The 15396-nt window shown below is 31.5% G+C and overlaps 1 protein-coding gene across 3 annotated transcripts in view; it reads left to right on the top strand.

Moving 5' to 3' along the window:
- The window catches only part of LOC123692371 (elongation of very long chain fatty acids protein AAEL008004-like), a 37018-nt gene extending 25272 nt beyond the window's left edge, over window positions 1-11746 (top strand). For all 3 annotated transcript variants that reach the window (XM_045637107.1, XM_045637108.1, XM_045637109.1), the window contains 3 exons: window positions 1342-1478; window positions 3702-3890; window positions 9064-11746. In XM_045637107.1, the coding sequence (XP_045493063.1) occupies window positions 1342-1478; window positions 3702-3890; window positions 9064-9186 (449 nt within the window). In that variant the 3' untranslated portion in view covers window positions 9187-11746. The remainder of the gene's footprint in view (window positions 1-1341; window positions 1479-3701; window positions 3891-9063) is intronic.
- The last annotated feature ends 3650 nt before the right edge of the window (window positions 11747-15396 follow it).

Here is a 15396-nt window from a genome sequence, read left to right as displayed (position 1 = left end):
GGCATGGTTGTTTTAAATTTTGATTCCATATCCAAATATCTTTTTAATAATTTTTATACGTACTTTTACTACGGTAGATACGCGCCGGTCCCCCGATCCCGCCTTGTAAATCACCTAGCAAGGTCGCTAGCCCCTATTAAGGCCTTAATACTGAATTGAAAACGTTCTTAAAATCGTTTAAAGTCACGGCTTGTAAAAATGTAATTACTTTATAAATAACGTTCAAACCACTATCAATGCATTAATTACTTGATTTATATTCCTACATCGGTAACAAAATTAAACAAACAATACAATTAAACTACTTAATCAATAAACATTATGCAAGGCTCAATAGATTGTATTGTTTCAAATTGTTAAGTTCAATGTAATTTGTAGTTTGTGTAATTTGTTAATTGAATGAAATTAATTAATCGTAATCATTTATTATCATGCATGTTTAATATATTCTAAGTTGAATATCAACAATAATACTAATTGTTTCGTCATAAAATGTAAAATTTGCAACTTCCGTTTGCAAAACAATATTTAAATTTCAATTTGATAACCTACACCAATGCTCGTCAATCAGATTTACGTATAAACTCACAAACATGCAAACTTTGCATCATTGTTAACACATTCGATGACTATCGATGTATTTTTTTATGTTTTGTACACGACCAAATTGTCATATAACAGTTAATATTACATATTAGCACTATTTGTTAGCGTTACATCCGTATAGATGAAGACACTAATCGATAAATAAATATAACACTATTCCACGAAATTAATATTTTATGCGTAAATGAGAAATGGGTTTACACATTAGCCATTTGTATATCAAAACAAATATACATCGGTGACTTCATTTAATCGATACAACAATTTAGATAAACTTTAAAATATCCACTGATGAGGAAAGAGCGTCTAAGTTAAATCGCACTTAATAAATTTATCTCATAAGTTACAAATATTTCATAACATTTGATCTTATCGGTGCATAATTTTTCATGTTTTTCTTCTTTGCTTAATATTATTTCGAAATGCCTTAATATTTTTGCAATTACTCAAGGTACCGACCCGGAAACATGTTCGTAATTTTTGGTTTATTCGAATACGTTTGCGCAAATTTACAAAAACGTTATTAATACACCCAACTAAAAAATAGCACAATCTTTAGAACATAATTTATCTGCTATATAACATTAATACCGATTTAATATTTTAGAAAATTCCTTATTTTGTTTAATTTATGTTTAATACGACGTGCATTTATTGAATTATTTTTTACATAAATTGTAAAATGTAAACACTGCATAATATGAAATATAAATAATGTGAACGTGTTTCTTACAGGTGGCCACAGTACATTCTTCGCACTATTGAACACGTTCGTGCATATTGTTATGTATTTCTACTACATGGTATCGGCAATGGGACCGAGGTACCAGAAGTATATCTGGTGGAAGAAATACCTCACTGCCTTCCAAATGGTATGGATTACACTTTTTTGACATTATTATATCTCTAACTAAAGCATTATTTATTCAATTAGACTTCTTCTGGCAGCACCTTTGAATCATCATAACAGTTTAAAAATTTCCCACCGATTCGAAGAACCGAAAATTCGAAATCAGTATCTATGGAGAAGAACCGGCCAAAACTCCATAGACATAGGTGCTCTTTTAAAAACATGTCAATATCATGAAACAAAGTATTCATGGAATATTCCAGTAACAAAAAAATTTTTACTTATACGTCTAAGGAAATGATTTCTTCGTTTTCCATACAATCCTTTTTCCCTTAATGAATCATAGCACTACAGTACATTTCTTACTTGGTTAGGTTCAATGGCATTCATAATATAAGGTCGTTTACCGACGCTGTTAGATTCCTTTTGCCTTATTTATATTGTTGTTCTATTTTTTTGCTAATAAGTTCAAAATAGATTTATATGTACAAGTATATAATACATTGTAGCTAATGTAAACAAACATGAATTGTATTTGCACAGCAGTACAGCACGTGCTTTAACTTATATGCAAGTGTTATTTTATGAATATTTAGCAGATTACTTATCAAACTTATCAGATTCCATATAATGATACTTTAAACAGACATTTCTCGTAATATTATCAGTAGTATTTGCGATAAATTAATGTTTTTTTTTCAACATTTATTAATTATTCATTGATCAAATGATCATTCTAACAAATGGAAAAAAGTCAAAGATTAAGTATTTATTCTTTTAAGGAAAAATAAATGGAAAATGAAAAATAATTGGTCTCATATGTAAAAACGTTAAAAAAGCATTAAACTGACCATGAGTGTCGTGAAAGAATTTTTTGTGTCAAGGATTATTAACAAATTATTATAATCTTTTTTATCTATTTTCGTAAAAGTTAAACTATAGTACAATAATTCAGAATAAATCTAATATAATATTTAATAAAAAAAGAAGTGTTTTCTACTAATATTATGTACAAAATAAGGCAGAATCAACAGCACCACGGGTCATTTGACCTATATACCACTTAATAAATTAATAAATTTTAGATCTCAGCTTCTAGAATCTAATTCATTAACTAAATATGTAATTCGTCTTGTGTTTATTTTTTCCTATCATTTCCATGTAATATTCTCAATTTTTCATCGTCATAAATAAACAACTATAAGACTTAAAATCATGCTCAATAATTGTCCAAGGCATACCTCTGCTTACGCGTCTGTCTTATTGGCAGAGTTTTCTCATCAGCGTATACAATGAACTTTCAACATTACTGCCACAAAATAAGGTGTTATTTTGAATGAATGTTCAAACTAAACCTAATTTTTGATTGTGAGTCTAATTATTTATAAACACCATTGTTTTATTGCTGTTTTGGTAGTTGTTGTATTTGTTTTGCGCATTATTTTTTGTATGTCTATATTATGATGTAGAGTGTACACTATTATAAAATTTCGATTATATAGCACCTTATTCGATAGTGAGTATAGTTGAGTGTAATATTGTTGTTTTGGTAGTTGTTGATTTTGTTCCTATCTAGTAAATTATTTTTGTGTATATCAGCCCCCTAGCCAACTGGCTTTCTGTTAGCGTAGCGTTCAAAAGAATAGACTACGAATGTATGAGATTGACGTAAGCTGTAGACAAACGTATGTACAGCTTACGTCAATCTCATACATTCGTAGTCTATTCTATTGAACGCTACGCTAACAGAAAGCCACTTGGCTAGGGGGGCAGCCCCCCTAGCCAAGTAATAAATAAAAAAAAATAAAATAAAATAAATCTTTATTTCACCTTTAAAATATACAATATTGATTATGAGGCTCTGGCTCTCTTGCTAGGCATAGCCTGTGTTAAGAAAGCCAGTCCCTTCCCTTAATACATTGTGGTCTAGATAAAGGTTAAAACAAAAAGAAAATTTATACAAAGGCAAAAATTAAAAATAAAAGGGGGATAGCCAACCCAATGAATGTGTGGTGTGAGTGTTTGTGTGTGTGTGTGTGTGTGTGTGTGTGTGTGTGTGTGTGTGTGTGTTTGTGTGTGTGTGCATGTATATGAGTGAGTGTGGGTGGATGTGTGTTTGAGTTTTTGTGGGAGTGTGTGTTTAACTTATTTGGGTAACGAGTGAACATGTTGTGTAATCTGTATGTAAGTGGCTTTCTATTACATAATGTGTCTACATAATGTAATAATATTCTGTTTGCCGCAGGTGCAATTCGTGCTGATCTTCAGCCACCAGCTGCAGGTGCTGTTCCGGCCGTCGTGCCAGTACCCGCGCGTGTTCGTGTACTGGATCGCGATGCACGGCTTCCTGTTCCTGTTCCTCTTCACGGACTTCTACAAGGCGCGATACAACAAGGGCGAGAGGAAGGCCAGGATGAACATGGGGCTGTGTATGGTGAGTCGTGGACTATATAGAAAAAAGGGAAAAAAAAAGAAAGAAACATTTTTTTATCAATTTTTAGAGCCCATTGAGAATCTAAATATTATATATGTAAATAAATTAAGTTTTGTTAGACTCATTCAATATACAGGGTGTCCCACCGTCGGTATACTAAGCTCAAAGGAGATTATAGTTTTGCATACGCTGAGTACGTAAAAAATACTTAAAAAATTCCAGACGTATTTTTTTTTTAAATTAGATAAATTCTTAAAACTAACTATGTGTACTGACTACTGATACCCATAACAAGCAATCCGCCCAACTTTGCCACCAGCACGTGAGCTATCGTTTAAGATTAGAAAAAATGCTCACATTACAGAAGCGGTATGTACTGGCTGCGCGAAGCTAGAGAAGAAAACATGGATTTTCAGGAAAAATTTAGCAAAAAATTTAAAATTTTTTTGCTAAATTTTTCCTGAAAATCCATGTTTTCTTCTCTAGCTTCGCGCAGCAAAATTTTGTTGTTTAAGTATTTTTTAGATGATCAGTGTATGCTACTACAAGTCCCTTCACGCTTAGTATACCACTAGTGGGACACCCTGTATACGTAGTTTCATATTTTTATTTATTATCAAAATGAAATAGGCTTAAGTATGCCCCTGTTTTCCGGGGTATAAAAAATATAAAACTTATAGGTAGCTTACTAACAATTTTTAAATCTCGAGTTATTTCGGGTATAAAAAAGATTTGCGCAACCTTCTTCAGATTTTGAAGTACCGAATTTCGTTATAAGATTTTATACATTGAACTTATCCATTTTTATTTAAGAGGAAGATATGTGATAAGGCTTTGTTAGGCAGATTTTTTTATGATAAGCATATTGGATCCAGAAAGCTACGGGTTCTTCTCATCAAAGCTAACACTTCAACAAGGACTCTGTATAAGTACCAATATTTAGTGAAATTCGCATATTTTTTACAAATTTTATTTATTATATTTAGCATATTAAGGATGCTTTTCTACCAATAATGTGCGAGGGTGTGTGGCGAGGATTGTATTTTTAAATAACCAATAGTATCGCGTCAAAGCTTCAAACTACATGAAGCTATATGATTGGTTATTAACAAACACATTCGCCGGGTGGATAAGCACCCTTATCTATACTAATATTATAAAGCTGACGAGCTTGTTTGTTTGAACGTTCTAATCTCAGGAACTACTGGACTGACTTGAAAAATTCTTTCGGTGTTATATAGTTCATTTATCGAGGAAGGCTGTAATAAATACGGAAATTCCGTAATTTCGAAACATGAAATGTGGTAAGAAAAGCTCGTAGATATTCTGTTTATTGTCAATATACATTAGGTATTAAGAAAAACGAATTCAGAGCCAACGAGACATTTATATGGTGTGTATTAAGTTAATGGTAACAGGTTTTTCTCTTAGTTAATAGTTTTTTATAATATAAAAATGAATCGCAAAATGTGTTGGTAAGCGCATAACTCGAGAACGGCTGAACCGATTTCGATAATTCTTTTTTTATTATATTCCTTGAAGTACGAGGATGGTTCTTATGGAGAGAAAACGTAAACATGTACCACGGGCGAAGCCGGGACGGACCGCTAGTAGTTAATAGGATCAATAGCAACACGCTAATTATATCATCAAACAATGTTGTAATGTTTATAAATTACTTTAATTGATAGATAAAGGCTTTTAAAGACTTGACATACTCATCGTTAATTAATTGAACACACAAGTACCGCAAAATTAATGTATACAATAAAAATATACAGTCGCAGTATACTTTATCTCAAACAATAAAAATTCAAAACAAAAAATACTGAGATATATCTTATAATAAAACCTTGGTTAGTTGGAGCAGATTTTTTATGACTTTTTGTGCGGTTTCAGTATTAACTGTTTCCGAAGAGCGAAGATATAAATTACATCTATCATTAACTCGGACCGATTTTAGGATCAAATCAAAATCTTGTTTCTTGATTACAATTTTATAATTATAACGCCTTAATTAAAAAAATATTGTTTAATTTTTTTAACAAGAAGAATTATTCATGTTAAATTAAAACAATTAAATTTTAATTTCCTGTACACAACAAACAACCAATACTATACACCTTAGATTACAAAATAAAGTACAGATGGAGCATGACAACCGCCCGTCGCCCTTGTCAAAGAAAATACGAAATCAAAAACAAATACGTCGCTGCACCATTGCTATAGCGCATATAATGTCATGCAATACGTCAAAAAGGGTTTGCAATTTTAGTAAAAAAATGCCGTCTTGTGATAATAAAACGCTGTAAAATTTGTTCCCGAAAACAAAAAAAAAGATAAAACATCGTTTCACAGGTTTTCTGTAGATTATTTGGCTGATTTATTTCTATAATACGAATAATAATTTTACAGATATGAAGGAATACAAAACTTCAACGTATGTTGCCAGTATTTTGAAAATGAATTTGCCATTTTTATTGGTAAAACGGTAAAATGGTTAAAAGATCTTCAGGATAATGCTGTTGGATTTTTCGATCGTGAATGTGATTATTTGTATAGTGCACTAAAGGTTCATAATAATTATTAGATTATTTTAATAAGCATAATACATTATTTTGTTACTTTTATAAAGCTTAAAAACGTCATAGTCGTTTTCGCTAGCGATTTAATTTATGTGAACTCCATGATGGATATGATGAAAATAAAATGTCCCGTATTCTCGACTATTCGTATTTCGTAACTACCGCTATTCGTATTTCGTATTCATATATTATGAAAAATAAAAAATAATATAATTATTATAGTTAATATTGAAACTTTTTTTATGTAACTAATTTATTTAATAAAAAATTGAATACAATTATTTTGTCCATATATAACTTTAGTAGGCAGGTACTTTATGTAATAAAAGAATTTAAATAAAAATTAAAACTTGACTTCTCATTTATGTATATAGCCTACGTCACTACCGCCACTAACATAATAATTCAGATCATTGCAATGAAACCTCACCACTCAAAATCGGTCCAACGGCTTATACTGCAGGGCGTGTCAAAGAAATATTATACATACATACATAAACTCGAAAAACATAACCCTCTTTTTTCCGTAGTCGGGGAAAAAATTGGGAAATTTTTCAATATCTGGCAACATTACACGCACACAGAAGCACCGTGTACGTACAGTGCAGCGGTGAAATGACAGCACACATAGCTTTATTGAAAATGACGATAAATTATTCGGTTTAGTTCGGCAACGCTCCATCTGTCTTTTATTTTGTAATCTAAGCTATACACTTATTAAAATAAAATAATTTAAATTGCGTCAATTTTCCATTTCGTCACGACTAGATGTTTACTTGGTAAAACGAGATTAGTGAGCGAGAATAATTAATGTTAATTTAATCCGTATATTGCAAATATGACGTTTTGTATCGAACCACTTTTATGGAAAAATCACATTAACTTGTATGACGCACTTCTTAATGTTTTAGGCTGGTTGCAGAGCTTGACCGACCATCAGTGCGTACGTCAGTCGCGCTTGTCATATGTATGGAAATTCATAAAACCGTTCATAGCTAGACCGACCATACGCACGCGTATTGTCATGCGTATTAGTGTCATAGTCATACAATTGTTGATGCGTATGGGCGTATTCAGAAAGAAAGCTTGAAACTTATAAGCGCTTATAAGCGCTTATAAGTTTCAAGCTTTCTTTCTGAATACGCCCTATCGTCAGGACCGACGGTACGCACTGACGGTCGGTCAAGCTCTGCAACCAGCCTTATTTCACGAGACCAAACTGTCACTGCTTTGAATATTATCTTTCTACATTTATCAACATTAATAATGCCCTTGCTCGTTAATTTTACTGAATTGGCCATAAAAATCTATAACGTCACAAATTCACTGCTATTTAATTTGGTTCCGTTAACTCCAAATGATATATTGTGTTATGTTCCAATAGAATAAATTACACCATTAAATTTTATAAATATCGAAGCAGGTCTGTAACGGTAAAAGAATATATTCTATGTTCCTTTCGAATCTATAATGAAAACATTAGTATGAAATATACAACCTTTACACCTCGATTAATCGATATTAATTACTCCGATACAAATAGAGTTTATATATTTTTATATGTATAATTTATATATTATTTGCCTAATGTATATTTGCTCATGGATACAATATTAGAAGTGCATATTATAGCACTTTTCAAATCTGTGTACATTATAAATGCGAACCAAAAATATTAAAATATGGAGTAAAAATACGCGTTAATGTATTTGGTATCAACTCAATTAGTAAATGAATATTCAGTTAAGCACTTTTTGTGTGAATATGTAAATTGTACGGAAATGTTAATTAATTTTTTTACCATTTATTTTGTCGCGTCGTCAAATCATCGTTATATTTAGTGTCAATTTTATTGCTGATAATTATCGATCATCAAACTTGAGTTCAACTTGTTTTTACATATTCCATAATCGTATAAATAAAAATATGTAGTTAATTAAATATTATCAACTATAATACATATTAAAATGTTATACTTATATCCGTACACAATAAATTCTTCCATAATTATTTCAATTATCCACATTACCTAGAGTATCTATAATTATACATCTGACGTACACAAAAATTATTATTCGTTTCAATCGAGATATTATCATAAGTTTATTTTTTACATTGAATATAACTTCACATAAAAACTTAATAGGATTTAAGTTTAGGTATAAGTAAAAATTACCTCCACGCCAGAGTAAAATAATCCGCATATACGCAATACACATAGGCGTAGTCTCTTCATTATGCTAATCCTGCACTAATAGGGTTTTTTATAGCCTTGATTTTCATTGCTCTACGCTGTTTTAGGAATAGTTTAATAACTCAGGCCCCGGAACCACAGACACAATAGAAAATTTTGTTCAGTAGAAACTTTATTGTGTCTGGGACCGATCGGGCCGCTTGGGGCTCAATGTGTGAAAATACTTCAAAAATATCAACGCAACCAATAGATACATACAATTTACCCAATAACCCATTTGACCATTGAGCCCCGAGCGGCCCGATCTGACCACGACACAATAGATTTTCTATTGTGTCTGTGATTCCGGGGGCTGAGTTATTAAAATGTATTGAAATGTGACCCTTATTTCCAGACGGTGATGGACGAAAGTTCGCTGAACGGCAAGAACGGGTACAAGCAGGAGGACTCGAGCGTGCCCAACTCGTACGCGTCGTCCGCCGCCGACGCGTTCGTGCGGCGGCGGCCCGTCTCCTAAACGCGTAGCTTTAATACGATTACTTACAGTTGCGATGCCTGTTCTACGGTCGCGCCTTTCTTTAGGTAGATACAGACACAAGATTGTTTTGTGTGTTCAATTTAAATAGGTAAATAAATCGAAAAATTCGTCAATCTTCTACGCTACAGAGCGTGCCAAAGATATTTACATCGATACATTTTTTGGAAGAATATGAACCTCTTTCTGGCGCGGTTGGATAATAATCATTTATTCCCAATCCTTAATTGCATTTGAATTGTTTACAGGGAGACAGACGTATGTTATTGTGTGTTTGTATCTGCGTAAATAAAACGTGTGACTCCGTGTAACTGTGACGGATGTGCGAGCCGGTTTCGAGCGTTTGACGCACTTGCAAGTTATAGCGGGGCTGTCAATTTTCAAAGTCTATTTATTTCGTTTTCTCACAACGACTCGAGACGACGTCGATCGCACATCTCCAATGAAATACAAAATGTATGCGTGTTCAGCTATGAGAGGGTTCGATTGTAGTAGTTGAAGTCAACCAAATATTAAGGTATTGTACATATACGTGGAACGCGATTCTCGCAGCCGACCGAGCTCCGTGGAATGCATTGAGTTACTATGTATTACGTACTAGAGAGGACATCGCTACTACACTATTTGTAACACGAGTTAGAGGCAATCGTCTCAAACCCATTTTTTTTTTGTTACATTTATTGGTTTTAATTGATAAGTTTATTCATATTTTTTTAATAAGATAAACAATATTTATTTGTTACATTGATTGGTTGGAAAGTAATAAGAGGCAGAATATCTACAAAGTGTAGACTCACTAGCCGCCCCGCACCTCCGCGCTCGTCGCACAGATTTTGTTCGTGGTGTCCTCTCTATACGTAGTAATAATACTCAATGGTGGAATGTTGGAAATTCGCGAATGTTGTAATATTGCAAGTGTATCAAATACGGTCACGATATCGTTGCGACGTGTTGCGGCCGACCCGACGCTTGCGACACGACGCCATTCCGTGTTATGTAATTGCTTTCGTCTCACAAAGGTGATTCTCCGACCGACGCCGGCCTCCCTGATAAAACAACGGCCATTTTATAATTGGCCGGCTGGCTTGGAAATGTCACGTGTCACGGCCTTTTCACATTAACATAAATTATTTGATTTTCAAAGAAATGATTGGTTTTTGAATCTATTGTAGATAAATTTTAAAAGCTGCCCGACGAAATGTTCTCCATGTTATTGTTGCACCTTTGTGGGGAGACGGCTAATTACCGTGTTCTTCGATATTAAGAACAAACGTATCGAACAATACTTTCTAAAACGTTTCAATGCACAAAGATTTTAAACATAAATACGAATGCCTTATATTTTTAAGTACAAACTGAGTACTATTAATTGTTGATTAAAATTTTATCTTCGAGTGTATATGCTATATCGGTTTTAGATGAGGGTTTCGCGTGTTTTACGATTGTACTATTATTTTGTGAGTATTCGAGTACGCGGTTAAGGGAATTTTCTTTATTGTATTATACACAGATTTTATAATCTTGTATTAATTTCTTTTAGATAACTTATAATTACTTGTTTACTAAATACTTAGCTTATTTTGTGTAAATATAATTTTATTGCGGTTTAATAAATTATGAAACGATGTTACCATACGGTCGGTTCTCAAATCCAGTGTAGTCGTTTGATTCTCGTCTTATTGTTTTATGAAATTGCCTTTACAGTCCGTGCTCAAGCATTTTATATTTTAACTCGATTGAAGTAATTTTGAATCCATCTGTATTATGTTTCATAATCGAAACGTCGTTATGTATTAATTTTATTATTAAATTCGTATTCACAATTTTAATTTTAAGACAACTGTGCATACCCGTAGCCTCTCTATAAATAATAATAAAAAGCTTGCAGTCAGATAGGCGTTAATGGTTGTATAAAAATAGATAATACATATCGCGAACACCGGCCAATTGTGGCTAAATGTAATGTGTATTGTGTTAGTGTGCTCAAATTTATTCAATTTTTACACTAATATAAATGTACACATTAGTAGCCTACAATTGACCCGCGTTTGTGACTTTACATTGTATAATAAAATCCATAGAACTAGAAATGTTGTATAGAAATAGAACAAATGTAGGGTAATTTTAAGTTTCTGTTATTACAAGTTATGTTTTTAGCGAATTTTATAAAAGACAATGGAAATTTCAAATGCTTATATGTATTAATATTGATTTCTTTAATATAACCTTAAAAAATTTTAATAAATAGATAAAATTCGCACCTTCCTGACCTTGTGGCGCGTGCTAAATGGCAGATTAATCAACGCGTCAAGGGCTCCGTAATTATTCTACTCATAAAGTGCTAACTCTTGTAAAATGTTCTATGACCTTACGAGTAGCGCTGTCGAAAGTTTTCGCTACCTTCTAACATATTATATTCTAAATTACGGCATATTGTTAAATTGCAAGGTGAGGTGGCGGAAATTAATTATGTATAATAAATTTATATCTATGTACATCAACATCGTAATTCAAATTACATTATAATTTTGTATGAGGCATTTTTTTTTTGTTCGTTTTATATTCTATGGTTCGAAGGTGTTGCCATTCTAGTTCTAGTACTATAAAAAAGAATGAACATACGGGTGTGCATGGTAACAATGCCGGGGCGTCAAGTCGTCAGGAATATTGTTATTTTGCATTGAGATAATAGTACTGCGTATGGAGGAGACACCACGAACAAAATCTGTGCGCCATTTTTTTGCTCTAAGTTTTAAAAATTATTATCTAGTTAGGTACTTACCGATGAAAGTTATTCCTTTGCACTTTTCCGTATTATTTGTATTATTTGTGCAATATCGTAACACACACGAATATTTGATGCGTTTCACTTTAAAACAAACAAAAAATGAGCGTGCAGTTACGCCATATGGCGTATGTTGAGCGGAACATAAGTGATGTAGGCGGTGTCGTCTCCATATTATGTATATCTCAATGTTATTTTGTAAAATGTTTTTGGTGTATTAATGCTTTAAGTGTTGTATCGTGGAGACAGACAGCTTGGCGCGCGGAGACGCGACACAGTGCTCAAACATTCTGCAAACTCACTATATGGCAACCTTTATTTATTATTTTAATAAAGTATTTTACAATTTTGTTTGATTATTTTTTACCCTTATCCCTATAGACATACATACATTGAGAATATTGATTTGTAATGTTTTCACGCTCGTCTTGTAAATAACCCTCGACTATACGACTGAAGTAGGATATTTTCACCACTCATCCACTACTTCTAAAAATAAATTTTCAAGACACATATTTGCATTAAATGAATACCACATAATATTTTACTATGAGTTTTATCAATATAGTTATAATTTATTCCAAAAATATTTTGGAAATGCAATCTTGGGCAATATAAACATTTCGAACACAGATATCGAAACTCATAACTATATTTTATGCAAATTGAAATAAGTAACTATTTTGATATTCTGAATTGCAGTTACTTAATATTTTGTAAATTTTAAATAAGCTAATCGTGTTGAACTTCGTGACAATATAATAAATCATCACTGTTTTAAACTTATAATTATATATTTATTACATCCGCTCCTGCGGCCACGCCATCGTATTTGGTCAAAGGAAATTCAAGCCATATCTAATTTAACCATTTGCATTTCCACAACACGGATTGTAAAGAATAATCACGAAGTTATGATATCAAAGGTCATTTGTTTTCCTGAGTCAATTGAAACAAGATAATTATTAACAAGACATATATAAGAAATAGATTTCTTGTCTAAAAAGAGGGACTTAATAAAAAATTCATGACGATAATTAAGTAACTAATTCAATAATAAATTAAAAAAATTTTCGCCATTTAATTCATTCATTTTTTGAATCTATGGACATGAGATAAAACTGGATAAAACACTTCTCAGGTCTTTATAGTAATAATATCTATACAAATAAATACACCTAAGTTCTCGAGTAAAGAGGAAGGAGGTGATGATTTGATAAATTTAATTTAATGAGACACGAATTATAAATTATAATATCTCATTGAAAACAGGAAACATGCCTAAGTACTGTGTGAATTGTTTTATATAGTTACTTTGACTATTTATCAAAACAAAAATGATAATCGTCGATTATTATTTATTTTTTTGGGTTTATTTTTATATTGTAATTAATTGCTGTGAACGCAATGAAACAACTACGTCCAAAAATTATCATTATTATTATTATATATGAAGATTTTTTGTTAAGAAAATAAAGGGTAGGCGCTTAACAATACAAAATATATATAAATATGTAAGTAGGTACCTATTTCTCTCTCATTTTAATAGACCTTAGGTATGTATTTTATACCTATGAGAAACTTTAACAAGGTTAAAATTACTTTTTCAGAGTCTCTAGGTAAACGACATGAGACAGACATGACCGAGAAGAGATAACATTAAATTCCGAAAACAATGTAGAGCTGCGTTTTATTCAGCAACAAAGGGTTAAAACTTAGTTCAAATAATTTTGCTTAATTTGTTTTTTCCAGTGTCCAGGTAGAAAATAGTTAGAAATACATATATTCAACAGATATAAAATAGTTTGTAATTCATAGGTTAACACACACCTACCTACTGGAAAAACGTGGATACATATCTAGGTACCTACTATTTGTACTTATTATTAAAATGTTTTAAATCTGAAATACAGCAGATATTTTACTTACAAATCTTAATTTTCATATCAGAATCTAATAATACCTTACTTACTGGCTAGTAGCTAATTGAATTGACAAATAATTACGTAATGTGAGTTGCGTAATATCTTTATGATATTTATATTATTATATTTGCTTAGAATTCCTCGGAAAGTTGTTGTTTGTTCTGAATAAACTACTTGTAGGTACCGACTTAGGTATTTATTCAAACTCGTCATCGATAAACATGTCACGGTAAAAATACATACAGTTTTAATTTTTATTTGTTAGGTACATTTGTCTGAATTCAGACAAAGAGAAGTGGCATTCCTTGTTGCTTTTGACCGTCCGGGGTCCATACAAAAGTAAATTTTACCTAAAATCAGAATTTTTGCAAGACCCAAATTGTAACTAAGTGTAATAAATAAATTTTATTTATTTGCATGTATTTTTATTCGAAATAATAGGTAGGCACATTATTGAAATAGACTTTAGAGTATAGGTAATTGAAAAAAATATTCAGAATCATCGGTCATCGCTCCCTTTTTTCTATTAACTTTTAATAGGCTATAACTTTTTATAGTTATTCTTGTAACTAAATTTGTTTATTTACTTGTTTATTAATAGACTTAGGTAACTAGATAATAAAATGAATTGCAGATTTTTTACCAATTAAGTAAGTAAATATGTTTATCACACACCTACCCGTTTATTCTTTTATTTATTTTAATACTCAGCTTTCGCGAATTCAATGTTGTTTTAAGAACCACTTATTTAACTAATTCATTGAATAGATAATAGATGTAAAACGTCTTCCTGTCTTTCCTCTTCCTGTCACCTACGAGTCCATTAATTAAAAGCATTAATCATCACGTCATCAACATTTCAAAACATCGATAATCCTTTTTATTTATTTATAATTGTCCTCATATGCGTGATATATTGAAGAGGGTATCTATTAACTATTTAGCCAACCTCAAATATACAGGTGTAGATTTACCTACCTATTGTAAACTTAAAAAAACTAATTAAAAATAATACCTACATAAATAAATTGTTGTGAATGAGTTTCGTGTGAAATAATATTTTAAATCTTTATCAAGGAAAATAATAAAAAGCTTAGTTATTTTTAACGCTACTTTATAACGGTGCGATGTTGAGAACTTGAGAGCACTACGGGCGAGACTACAGCTCCGTCACGCTGGAACCCGCTTTAAAAAAAACCTTACTTTTTTTCAGCCTATTTTACCTACAAACGATGCTAATAAATGTAGTATAGGTCAATTTTTTGTAGTCTTATTAGTTACTTAGAAAACATCATTGATATCGTTCGAAGTAAAAAATATAAATAATAGCGTGTTGATTAGTTTTGGAATGGGTTCCAAATTGATTGTAGTTTATTGTAGTGGCAAGAAAATTCTTTATTTGCGTTGTTTTATCTCAAATTATTGCAAGAAGGTCACAATAACAAGATTTTAAAAAATAAATAACACTTGTTCAAAAACTAC

Source organism: Colias croceus, chromosome 6 (genome assembly GCF_905220415.1).
Source record: "Colias croceus chromosome 6, ilColCroc2.1".
Taxonomy (NCBI): domain Eukaryota; kingdom Metazoa; phylum Arthropoda; class Insecta; order Lepidoptera; family Pieridae; genus Colias; species Colias croceus.
Note: the sequence above shows the minus strand (reverse complement) of the source record. Positions and strands in the feature narration are given on the sequence as shown.